This window comes from Panulirus ornatus, chromosome 21 (assembly GCF_036320965.1).
Source record: "Panulirus ornatus isolate Po-2019 chromosome 21, ASM3632096v1, whole genome shotgun sequence".
Lineage (NCBI taxonomy): Eukaryota > Metazoa > Arthropoda > Malacostraca > Decapoda > Palinuridae > Panulirus > Panulirus ornatus.
Window position 1 is genome coordinate 12364462 of NC_092244.1, and position 13020 is coordinate 12377481.

The following is a 13020-nucleotide window of genomic DNA, read 5'->3' on the forward strand; positions in this document are numbered from 1 at the left end:
TATTATATATATATATATATATATATATATATATATATATATATATATATATATATATATATATATATATATATATATTCTGTCTCAGAACAGGTCATCACAAATAGTCAAGTGCATCCCATCCTTAGTGTTAACAAGTACCTTTTTCTTCTCTTGATCTTCCATACCCAGTTATTCCTTTTACCTCCCCCCAATCTCTCTCTTGCCCAGCTCCTTAGCTTTGCCACACGATCCTGCCCTTGTTTGTGAGAGGTCTCCACACATGCCTCTTGATGATGATTTAACTCATAACTTTTAGTTTGGATTGTATCAGTAAAACTCGCAGTTGTTACCTTTCCTGGGTCTGTTCTGTCATATATAATAAAGTCCTGAGAGCAGTTTATAGGCAGTCTACAATGGTTTTGATATATTGCTCTGAATATTAATAGAATCATTAGGTAATCTATCTTTTGTTAAGCCTAATCTTGAATATACTTTCTTCTGGATTATGGAAAGTCTTTATAGACGATTTAATTTTTGAGGGGTTGCATTTTCTGTACATGACATTGAGGCTTACAGTTGTTATTAAATATGTGATGCTTCTAAATCAACCAGACTGTGTGAATTGCACTTCGGTTTTGTAAATGTTCTCCGAATGAATGTGTTGAGAGGTGTTGAGTGACTGTTGTATGTCCAGAGTTCTGAGTTATTTTTTTTAAGGAAGAGTGATTTGCAGTGGAAATTTACACAGTAAAGGTAACTCTCACACATCATTTATGTTGTAGTTTTGTTGAAATGGTCATCATTGTTGCAATATAAAGACTTCAGCAGGGTTCTTCTGCCCATAGTGTTACCAGGGATAGAAAAAATATGGCAATTTCTGGAAAAATACCATTTATCAGTGGTTCATATAATGTGCAACTATTAATGGCAAAGATTGAGAACAGCATATGGCAGTTCCTGGAATGGAGTGGAGCTTCCTCCAAAGTGCTTTAGGACAGTGTTATCAAATAGGCTGTCAACGAGGAAGCTTGGTCATAATCCAAGATGTGGGCTACGAGCTAGCCGGCCCCTGAAGGCAGCACAAAATAAACATAAACTGTCTATGCATATGGGCAGATGAATGAACATATTTTGGTTTTACAGGAAAAGAGTTAATAGTAAATTAAGTTGTTAAAATTTTATTACATTAAAATATACAATACAATGTACACTGTATTTTGTCAAGTGAAGATTTGAAAACTCTTACTTATATAGCTATTATATACATATGCTAATACCTAATCCTAAGTTGCATTGTATTCATAATTACTGATGACACTTCAAGGGAAGCAGTACATCAGAATCTATAATGGTGAGAGATATGGGGAACATTATATACAGTTGTGGAGGGCTCTGTCTGCTTGTGGTTACACCACATGCAAGAAGTTAACTTTGGCAAGGCTGTGCCAAAATTAATAAAGGAAACTTGATTGGTCTTGTCAAGGACTCTCATGCCAGAGGAGTCCATCATTTTCCTTCTCCTGAATGGAGCTGCTGGAGCCCCTCACAATGGGTTCTGGGGTTGTATCATACATACTTACAGGAATTACTTTCTGCCCCAGGAGTTCTATCTTTATGAGACTCCTGCTGTGCTCAGTAACTGCCATGTCCATTGGTTGGGATGGTCATATAACATGGTGTGTTGGTCTATGTATGGAGTATGCAGGGCAATTGAGTAATAAGTGCTTAGTGTCTTCTTTACATTAGTTGCATCTTGGGCATGAAGGATCTTGGGATATGTTGAAATGGTGTTTGTAGGATTGTAGGGATGTGTGATATCTGGAGAGTAGATTGGAAAGTGTGACTCATATTAGTCTGGGGCGTGTGGATTTTGATGAGTGTATGTCAAGTGGTTTGGAATTTAAGAATGAGTTGGGATGGTGGTTGTTTAATGCTTTTGGGTTACTTCAGCGTGTATGTGTTTTGTCAGAGTTATAACTGTTGGGGATGGGGGATATCTGTGAATAGAGGTTGCTCAAGTGTGGTGGTGAGTAACTGTAAGAAGAGGTTGCTCAAGTGTGAGACAGGGGTAAGCTTTTGAACTCTAATTGGGAATTGGTGGTTAGTTATGGAGCGGTTTAGTGCTGTTGCATATAGTTGAGTGCTGAGCATGTTGAGACGGAATTGCATTGGTATGGTCTTTGTTTCTTGTCTCTGTTACAGTTTATTGCAGCCTTGGAGCTGCAAGAGTCCTTGGAAGAAGGGTCCTGGATAACATCAGGACCATTTTAGAAAGAGGCCATGGGGCAATTATGAAAATAATCCCTTAGCATCCTCTACAAAATAAATCATCCACTTCACTCTAAACTGCACTTCACCTGCCTGGTCTTCAAACCTTTCAAAAGCAAATTTAACATATCTGCAAACTACTTGAAATAGAGTATTCAGAACAATCACTGGCTGCCTTGCAACCAAAAGTATTCATCACCTGCACAATAAAACAAAGATCCTCCCAATCAATTCCCATCCTAACATGCTTGGCATTCAATTCTTTGCAACAACACCAGACAACTCCCACCCAAACCACTCCATAATTAACCCATCAACCCCCAGGTAGAATTAAAATGCCTACCCCTGTCTCACACTTCAGCAAACTCTACTTACAAATCCTTCCCTTCACTAGCAAATACAATACTGAGTAAACACATGCACACTGAAGTGACCCAAAGAGCTCCAAGCAACTGCCCTTCCAACTCAGTCTATAACACCACCTCATCAGACGTACACCAGTCTGAAACCACACTCCTCAGGCAAACACAGGTCACACTTTCCCATCTTTGCTCTGGATAACAAACTCAGATTCAGCACATCCCAGGACCCTTCATACCCATGATGCTAATACCACAGTGAAGACACTAAACAACTACTACTAAATTGCCCCACACAGGCACACCCACAGCATCACTGCACTTATTGACCTATGGTTCCACTTTCCTGTTACCTACTTCTTTGGTTTATCTAAAACATAATACAAGAAGAATTACCAATTTCCATAAGTCAAGTTCCATTGCAATACAAAAGAAAATCTAACAAAAAGTCTAAATCCAAATTTTTTACAATGAAGTTGACTTTAGGAGTGGAACAAAATAATCAGTCTTATTACCTTATCACGAACCATCAATTATGTTAGTGTTCTGTTCTTTTATCATACAAAACTATAAGAATTAGCTTTGAAAGGCTATATACATTTTTTTCTTACAAATTCATCATTCCCTGTGGTTAAGTATAAGAAAAAAACAAATGTATGAATTATTATTTGCTTTGTCACTGTCTCCCACGTTAGCGAGGTCGCGCAAGGAAACAGACAAAAGAATGGCCCAACTCACCCACATACACATGTATATACATACATGTCCACAAATGCACATATACATACCTATACATTTCAAAGTATACATATATATATACATACACAGACATATACATATATACACATGAACATAATCATTCCAAGTCACTCTATTCCTTGCACACCTTTCACCCTCCTGCATGTTCAGGTCCTGATTGCTCAAAATCTTTTTCACTCCATCTTTCCACCTCCAATTTGGTCTCCCACTTCTCGTTCCCTCCATCTCTGACACATACATCCTCGTTGTCAATCTTTCCTCACTCATTCTCTCCATGTGACCAAACCATTTCAAAACACCCTCTTCTGCTCTCTCACAACCACACTCTTTTTATTACCACACATCTCTCTTACCCTTTCATTACTTACTCGATCAAACCACCTTACACCACATATTGTCCTCAAACATCACATTTCCAACACATCCACCCTCCTCCACACAACTCTATCTATATAGCCTATGCCTTGCAAACTATATAACATTGGGACCACTATTCCTTCAAACATACCCATTTTTGCTTTCCGAGACAATGTTCTTGCCTTCCACACATTTTTCAGCGCTCCCAGAACTTTCGCCCCCTCCCTTATCCTGTGACTCACTTCCACTTCCATCCGCTGTCAAATCCACTCCCAGATATCTAAAACACTTCACTTCCTCCAGTTTTTCTCCATTCAAACTTAGCTCCCAATTGACTTGTCCCTCAACCCTAATAATATCAAACCTTATCCTTGGGGATATAGGAGAAAGAATATTTCCCACATATTCCCTGCGTGTTATAGAAGACAACTAAAAGGGAGGGAGTGGGAGACTGGAAATCCTCCCCTCCAGTTTTTACTTTTCTAAAAGACGGAACAGAGAAGGGGGCCAAGAGAGGATTTTCTCTCTGAGGCTCAGTCCTCTGTTCTTAACGCCACCTTGCTAATGCGGGAAATGGCAAACGTACGAAAAAAAATTATTATACTTAATCGGTTTCCCACGTCAGTGAGGTAGCACCAGGAAACAGACGAAGAGTGGCTCATCCACTCATATACCCATATATATATACATGAACACCCAAACACTCATATATACATACACATAGCATATACATACACAGGCATATGCATATATACACATGTACATAATCATACTTGCTTGCCTTCATCCATTCCTGGTGTTACCCTGCTCCACAGGAAAGAGCATCGCTACCCCCTGCTTCAGCGAGGTAGTGCCACGAAAACAGACAAAAAAGGCCACATTCGTTCACACTCAGTCTCTAGTTGTCATGTTTAATGCATCAAAACCAGAGCTCCCTATCCGCATCCAGGCCCCAAAGACATTTCCATGATTTAGCCCAGATGTTTCACATGCCCTGGTTCAGTCCATTGACAGCACATTGACCCCGGTATACCGCATTGTTCCAATTCACTCTGTTCCTTGCACACCTTTTACCCTCCTTTATGTTCAGGCTCCGATCACTCAAAATCTTTTTCACTCCATCCTTCCACCTTCAGTTTGGTCCCCTGCTTCTCCTTGTTCCCTCCACCTCTGACACATATATCCTCTTTTGTCAATCTTTCCTAATTCATACTCTTAATATGTCCAAATCACTTCAACACATCCTCTTCTGCTGTCTTAACCACACTCTCTTCACTTTCACACAACTCTCTTACCCTTTCATTACTTACCATTTCCCACATTAGCGAGGTAGCGTTAAGAACAAAGGACTGAGCCTTAGAGGGAATATGCTCACTTGCCCCCCCTTCTCTCTTCCCACAATCAAAAGAAATAAATTTATTTATCATCAGTTACATCACATTCATACAGTATGCATTATACCAACAAAAAATTTCCTTTACTGTCAAATCATTTTCATAATTTGATCCAAACAGTTGGCTGAAGACTTATCAGTGTCCATATATATAGTAGATATAAGTATAACCATGAAAATTATGGAGGGTGAAGAAATCCATCTTGCTGAAAATCTTTAAATACCCAGTGGCCTCTCTGCAACAATGTTTCCAACAGCACAAAGTTCTTTAGCAATTGCTTCTAAATCACTAAAGTTCTTGTGAGACACACTTGACTTCACAGCAGTAAGGTTCAATTGGACACGGTCTGAGGCCTGGAAGTAAATAATGAACAATTGATATAAATGCATCAAAACTTATTTATCCCATAATACATAACCCATATGCTCTAGCTTTTGCTCAGTAAATGTTTCTGCCTCAGTTCTTATACTTTACAAGCATCATAATGGTAAAAGAAGGATACAAATTAGCCAAAGAGTATTGCATTGGAAGGTTTATGTATTAACAGACTTGAAACTTGCAGTGCATCCACCCAGGTGGCAATCTGCCATTATGAACACTTTTGAATATTCATATCCATTTTTCAATCATCATTAATTTTAATGCCTTTCAGAAAATCAGCATTTCCATACATTTAGTATCTGGTTAGGAACTGTTTCATTATCTAAGCGTAAATACTTTCTGAAATGACTATTAACTGTACAGCAGAGAGCGAGGAAGTATTTTGCTTGAGAGCAAAGGTAAGAATAGAGGCCATTTTTACTTTGTGAATCACCTTTGGCTACAAAGAAATTACTCAAAAAGTACTATGGCAGTGCTAAAGTCTTTTGTTTTCCTTTGTCCGTTAAAGATATGTTAGGGATAAGCTTTGGTAAGGTGAGAAACTGATGTACGTAATCTATTGCAAAGCTTCATTATAAGTAAATGTTTTTCACTACAACAGTACCTTAAATATAATTGAAATGCATAAGATGAACATAATTACTTAAGGGGCATATCCTACACACTATTATCCCCATATATTTGACTAGCAGGCATCATAAAATATATCATACACGGTTTTGCCAATACATTTTGAAAGTTTTATACATCAGTATAAAGAGGATGGTTGTAATGTTGTTGGCATTAGTTGGTAGGCAGCCATCAAACAGGTGGGTATATTACTAGGATTACCCACTTGGGTATTAGAAGGGCTAATGACAGCTATGCAGTTTACCAGCTCTTCCATGGTTAACTTGCACTCCTGACCCACATAGCAGTTATTTCTTTCTGCCTCAACCACACATAGCCTGCTGGCATTCTGTCCACAAGCATAAGAAATCTCCTTGTCACACGTAACACCTGACAACACTTGACTTAAATCACTCATTCTTTGTAACTCTAGATTTTCCTGCAGAGCACTATGCACTAGACCTGCCTTTTGGCAATATGGTTGAAGCAAAAGATAGAAGTAGTAGGTAGGAACATTAGGTAGAAACATTACATATATATAATAGGTAGGAGCATTTAAGAAAAAGTAGTGGGCAGGAGCATTTAAGAAGAAGTAGTGGGCTGGAACATTAGGTAGATGCATAAGGTACCAGTTGGTAGGAATATTAGGTAGAAGCCTCTGGAAACAATGTGCTAGAGTTATCCTCTGCCAGTGGCCTGTTAAGGGTGAAGCATTAAAGGCTGAGAAGCAGCACTAGATTTCACTAGTTATGGAGACTTTTGCTGTGGCCACCCCCTGAGGGAACAGGCATCAGAGATATAGGTAGATAGATAGATAAATTGTAAAGTGCAGATAGCCAGACCCTAAGTAACAGCTATAAATACAAAAACAAATCTTAGTTATTACTATTATGCAGAGCTTCTTATCACTGATACTGAATTTAGTAACTGTTAGACCTGTGCATCAGTAATGGGTACAGTTAACTTTAGATTAAGAATCTCTGCTCAATGAAGTCATTACTGTAAATGGAATGCAACTGCTCAGATTACAACCACACACCAGTTAATAACGCTAATCAGTGGAAAGTCAACAGTGGATTATTAACTTTTGAATGATGATCACTAACCTCAATGACCCAGAGTTAATTTTCTTTCAGTTTGCAAAATGGTCAAGGCCAAGGCTTTGTTATTCAGATTACTCCTTAGAGGTTTTTACACATTCCATAAATATTTCTAAATACAACGGACACAAACTAAGCAGTGTGATAAACAGGAATGGTTTACCAAATCCTATTGTCAAAACCTGGCTTTGAACTACTGAAGTGGAAAGAGACATGGCATCTATCTCCTTTTAATATTAAATCTGTGTGAAGTACACCCTAATAAAAGCAATCAAGCTTTTAATGGGAGGGTAAGCCTGAAATGAGGTGATGCCAGCAACTGGCAGACTTTGGCAAGATAGTTTTAAGCAATCTGTTCATCACTTAATACCATTACTCTACCATTTGCATTTGTGAAAGGTCCAATAACTTGAATTTTATCTTCCAGTTAAAAATATACCACATATGGGTGTTCTGGCTTATCATCAACATTGAAAGGAAATGTATGCTCAGTTAACAGAGTTGCAGAAAGAATTGTATTGTAAACAGGAAACTTACTTTGTGATTTTTTTTTACTGTAAAAAATTTGAGATTTTCATTATTCTAATCGCACATTATGAATTTACTAACCTCGTTTACCCATACTCTTGCTATTTTCTCTTCATGAGAAGCTGATGGCAGATTCAGATTGAGGGAGCGAGAGGCACGCGATAAAACTACAAGACTGGCATAAAGATCCATGGATGCATTAGCCAGACGGTTAAGGAAGAATTGCTGATCAATTATGCCCTTCCCATGCTTCATCAAAAGACCCTCTGCACAGTTTCCAAATGCCTGAACAGCCTGTTGAAAAAAGATAACAGTTACAAATTGTGCTTCCATGAGGAAAGAAAACTTATAAGTAGTCCAACACGGTAATAATAATAATAATAATAATAATAATAATAATAATAATAATAATAATAATAATCAGGGCATGTGAAGCATCTTGGGTAAACCATGGAAAGTTCTGTGGGGCCTGGATGTGGAAGGGGAGCTGTGGTTTCGGGCATTATTACATGACAGCTAGAGACTGAGTGTGAACGAATGGGGCCTTTGTTGTCTTTTCCTAGCGCTACCTCGCACACATGAGGGGGGAGGGGGATGTTATTCCATGTGTGGCGATGGGAATAAATAAAGGCAGACTATGAATTATGTACATGTGTATATATGTATATGTCTGTGTGTGTATATATATATGTGTACATTGAGATGTATAGGTACGTATATTTGCGTGTATGGACGTGTATGTATATACATGTGTATGGGGTGGGTTGGGCCATTTCTTTCGTCTGTTTCCTTGCGCTACCTCACAAACGCGGGAGACAGCGACAAAGCAAAATAAATAAAAATAAATAAATAATAATAATAAGAATAGTAATAATGATAATAATAATAATAATGCAAGGAGTCCTCAAAGCTTTAACAACAGAGGTAAATTCCTGGCAAACTGTCTTTCTGATGAAGTGATGTTGTGTGAGTAACTGAATCTCAAGTTATAAGGAGGCTTGTGTTCCAGACCAAAAATTTCCACAATTTAATTCTCATGTACGGACTATACTCAAAACAGCTTACCATCAGTCTAACACAATCCATCATGGTGTAAGTTAGACTTTACAGTTCAGTAACTATTGCCATTTCACAGGTAAATTAGAAAATATTAAATGATTCTAATTGAGACTGCTGGTGGTGAGGGTTCGAGGTAGGTGGTGGTGGAGTGGGACTGGGGTTGAGTGATCGGTTTGTCAAACTTTCCGATATAAGTTTATCCATTTTAGTGTATGGCATTTATGTTTGTTAATGTCTTTGGTCACTATTACTTAACACTAACTTTATCTTCCTATCTGCAGTGAAAGGGTTAAAGACATCCCTAGGTTCAAAATATACAAAAGAAATGCTCACACATGTTGATGTACTTTTTAAATATCTTTTCTCAGTCATTTTCAAAAGGGACCTCATATTCAACCATCACCCTTTCTTGATCTGACTCCCATTCATTAATGTTATCCATCAAAATGAGTTTTTCACCTGGATTCAATTCCTTGACTCTGCTTTAGAGTTTCCTCATGATAGCAGTCTTCATCTGGTCACCTATATTACTACTAACTGAGATCTTACATGTTAAGAATAGAATATCCTGACAAGCCATATATCTTTTATGAAAATTTCTACACCTTTCTTTGCAAAGCCATCAGTACCATTCAACAAGCATATCTCACACCCATCATTCCATTCTTCAGATATTCCACTATTCACTTAACGTAGTCTCATATATCCATATTACTCTTCCTTCAATTATCCACAACAGCAGTTCATAAACTTCTTTTGCCATGTTTCCCCTCTGATATTTAAGTGTACTGATTAATATTACAGATCAGTAAATTTAGTTGATAAACAGTTTTCTTTCATATAGTACATTATATAACTAGTTGTGTTTGCACTTCTTACTTAATTGGCAATATTCTGGCATTTTTCAATAACTCCAATTCCCCCTAATATATTTTCATGCCCTCTTTGGGGGATGGAACTCCCCAGCTTATGAACCACTAATCTTCAATCATCTCACACCTCTCAGATTCCATTAAACCACATAAATCCTCACACTTACACAGCCCTGATTAATTTCTGCATTTTTTTCTCTCTTTTTTCCCCTAAGAAATCCTTTGATTTGGGCATGCTTTGCCCTTGCCATGTCAGGAAAGAAAAAGTAAGCAGAAGCACCATGGGATTCCAATCCATTAAGGCTGTCACAGGATAGATATGCATTTCCCTGGGATGAGACATACTCTCTGTTCAGAGGTGTACTGACAACCTTGCTGTTCCACACACACAGGTAGTTCCTCCTCAGACCTGGCAACTTTCATATCTTGGTTCTCCTTTTCAGTGGTAACTTGTCAGACTTAATTCCTCGTTAAACTTCAGCTTTCTTGTACCCAACTGCTAATCATATCAGGTTCTAATCTTTTTACTTACAGTTACCTCCTGTAACACCTGCATCTCACTTAAATTGGCAACATTCCTTGCTTTGTAACAAGAGATTTAATTTACAAAAAAATTTCTATATGAAAAGTTTTACTGGAAGTAGCAGTTAGATCTGCTGCCCATGGTCTACTGAAGCATTTCTGCAGCAGAACTGGATTACCAAATTAATTATTTTCCTATCTTGGCCTTGCACTTTTGTATTAGAATATTTCCATAAATATTATTATAATCATAATTCATACATAATTCATACTGTCTGCGTATGAATTATGTACATGTGTATGTAAGTATGTCTGTGTGTGTATATATATGTATGTATATGTTGAGATGTATAGGTATGTATAGGTGCGTGTGTGGACCAGTATGTATATACATGTGTACATGGGTGGGTTGGGCCATTCTTTCATCTGTTTCATTGCCATACCTCACTAACGCGGGAGACAGCGACAAAGTACAATAGGATAGAAAAAAATAGATTATTATAATGAAACCATCTTGTTAGTGACAAATGTTATTTTGTGTATCTATACATAACTCAAATTCACAAACTGATTCTCACCCTTCCAAGTAGCAAAGCAGAGTCAGACAGATTAGAGTGGATGCCTTCTATGTTGCCACCATCTGTGAAGCCAATAACACGTTTGGCTCTCTTGGTGCCTTCACCCAGGATGAGACCCATATTAGCTGCAGGATTTTTAAGAGCCTGCTGGAGCTCACGCAGATGTCCACCAGCATACTGCAAACCTAATTAATAAGCATTAAGTTAATGAAATATGGCACACACTTCTAAGCTCTGATTTGCAATTTTATACAATATTAATAAGCCTGCTGTTTAAGATCTAAAACCCAAATATTTCTTAGAACAATGAACCATGGTATTTTTGGTTTGCCCAATGCTCTAATTTTCAAAAACTCGGTTTGTGGAGCAAAGTAAAAAAAAAAAAATCCTTTTATGAAACATTTTTCCTTTTTTTATAAATGAGAAACTCAGGCACACAAATATCATCAAAGCAGTGTCGTAATTACAATATCTCTTAATATAATATATACTAGTCTTATAGGCTAAGAGTGTTCCTATCAGTGGGTTTAACAGTCCACAAAGAATCTGAAGATTGCATAATGCCCCATTTCCCCCTGAAGAAAGCTATTCTGACAGTACAGTATTACATGCACCTTTAAGATAAACATATCTGTTATACTAACGAGGAATTCCTTGTATTTCAGTAACACTCAAAACCATTTGGAGTCCTCAACATTACCAAAACCTTGGTTTTATCATAAATCATACTCTAAATTCCTTGTCACCAAAGTCATTAAAACAATTGGTTTTGTAGGTACAACTTCTGATATAAGCACTAAATTAGTTTCTTTATATGGAAATTGAGAATTTACAATTTATACAAATCAAGAACAAATTTGCAATATAATGAAAATTTTTTGTGATGAGAATTAATCATAAGGTATTATTGTCATTAGAGAATTATGTTAAATGAAGCCTCAAAAAATACTGAATAGTCGAGAGCATTGTCTCAGAGAGCAGGGGTGGGTGTGTTTGAAGGAACAGTGGTTCCAACGATGTTGTATGGTTGCGGGGCGTGGGCTATGGATGGGGTTGTGCGCTGGGTGGGTGGATGTGCTGGGAGTGAGATGTTTGTGGACGATGTGTGGTATGGGGTGGTTTGATCGGGTGGGTGGTGTGGGGGTGGGGGAAATGTGTGGAAATAGAAAGAGTGTGGTTGGGAGAGCAGAAGAGGGTGTTTTGAAATGGTTTGGTCACATGGAGAGAATGAGTGAGGAAAGATTGACCAAGAGGATATATGTGTCAGAGGTGGAGGGAACGAGGAGAAGTGGGAGACCAATTTGGAGGTGGAAAGATGGAGTGAAAAAGATTTTGAGTGATCGGGGCCTGAACATGCAGGAGGGTAAAAGGCATGCAAGGAGTGGAGTGAATTGGAGCGGTGTGGTGTACCGGGGTCGACGTGCTGTTGGTGGATTGAGCCAGGGGCGTGTGGGGCATCTGGGGTAGACCATGGAAAGTTCTGTGGGGCCTGGATGTGGAAAGGGAGCTGTGGTTTCGGTGCATTATTACATGACAGCTAGAGACTGAGTGTGAACGAATGGGGCCTTTGTTGTCTTTTCCTAGCGCTACCTTGCACACATGAGGGGGGAGGGGGTTGTTATTCCATGTGTGGCGCGGTGGCGATGGGAATAAGTAAAGGCAGACAGTATGAATTATGTACATGTGTATATATGTATATGTTTGTGTGTGTATATATATGTATACATTGAGATGTATAGGTATGTATATTTGCATGTGTGGACGTGTATGTATATACATGTGTATGTGGGTGGGTTGGGCTATTCTTTCGTCTGTTTCCTTCACTACCTCGCTAACGTGGGAGACAGCGATAAAGCAAAATAAATATAAATAAATGCAGTATTACAGTATTATGCTTTAGTGTTAGAAGCAAGACATTATGGATAAAAATACCGAAAGTGGTATCATAAGTCATTTCCAGGTCAAGAGCAGTCTTAACCACAAAGTTAAATGAAAACTGTAAATGCAGCATCTAAATTCATATGCCGTTTATGCTGACTGGCTAATTTTAAGTAATTTCTATAATCACTCCAGAGAAAGAACATCTTGTCTAAATAACACAATGGTCATCAGAGAAATTCCAAAAGCTTCCACTACCTGAGATATTCATCTCACTGAATACTTATTAGGAAAATGCCAATTATTTTCAATCTCTCAGCCATTACAAAAATTTCTCAAGGCGATACATCAACTTCATAACAACCCTGTCTCTT

The 13020-nt window shown here is 38.1% G+C and overlaps 1 protein-coding gene across 1 annotated transcript in view; it reads right to left on the minus strand.

Moving 5' to 3' along the window:
- Window positions 1-1144: 1144 nt before the first annotated feature.
- The window catches only part of Acadvl (Acyl-CoA dehydrogenase very long chain), a 39498-nt gene continuing 27622 nt past the window's right edge, over window positions 1145-13020 (minus strand). Inside the window, exons 10-12 of the mRNA XM_071675744.1 lie at window positions 10769-10953; window positions 7819-8031; window positions 1145-5472 (exon numbers count right to left, since the gene is read on the minus strand). Of these exons, the coding sequence (XP_071531845.1) occupies window positions 5335-5472; window positions 7819-8031; window positions 10769-10953 (536 nt within the window). The 3' untranslated portion in view covers window positions 1145-5334. The remainder of the gene's footprint in view (window positions 5473-7818; window positions 8032-10768; window positions 10954-13020) is intronic.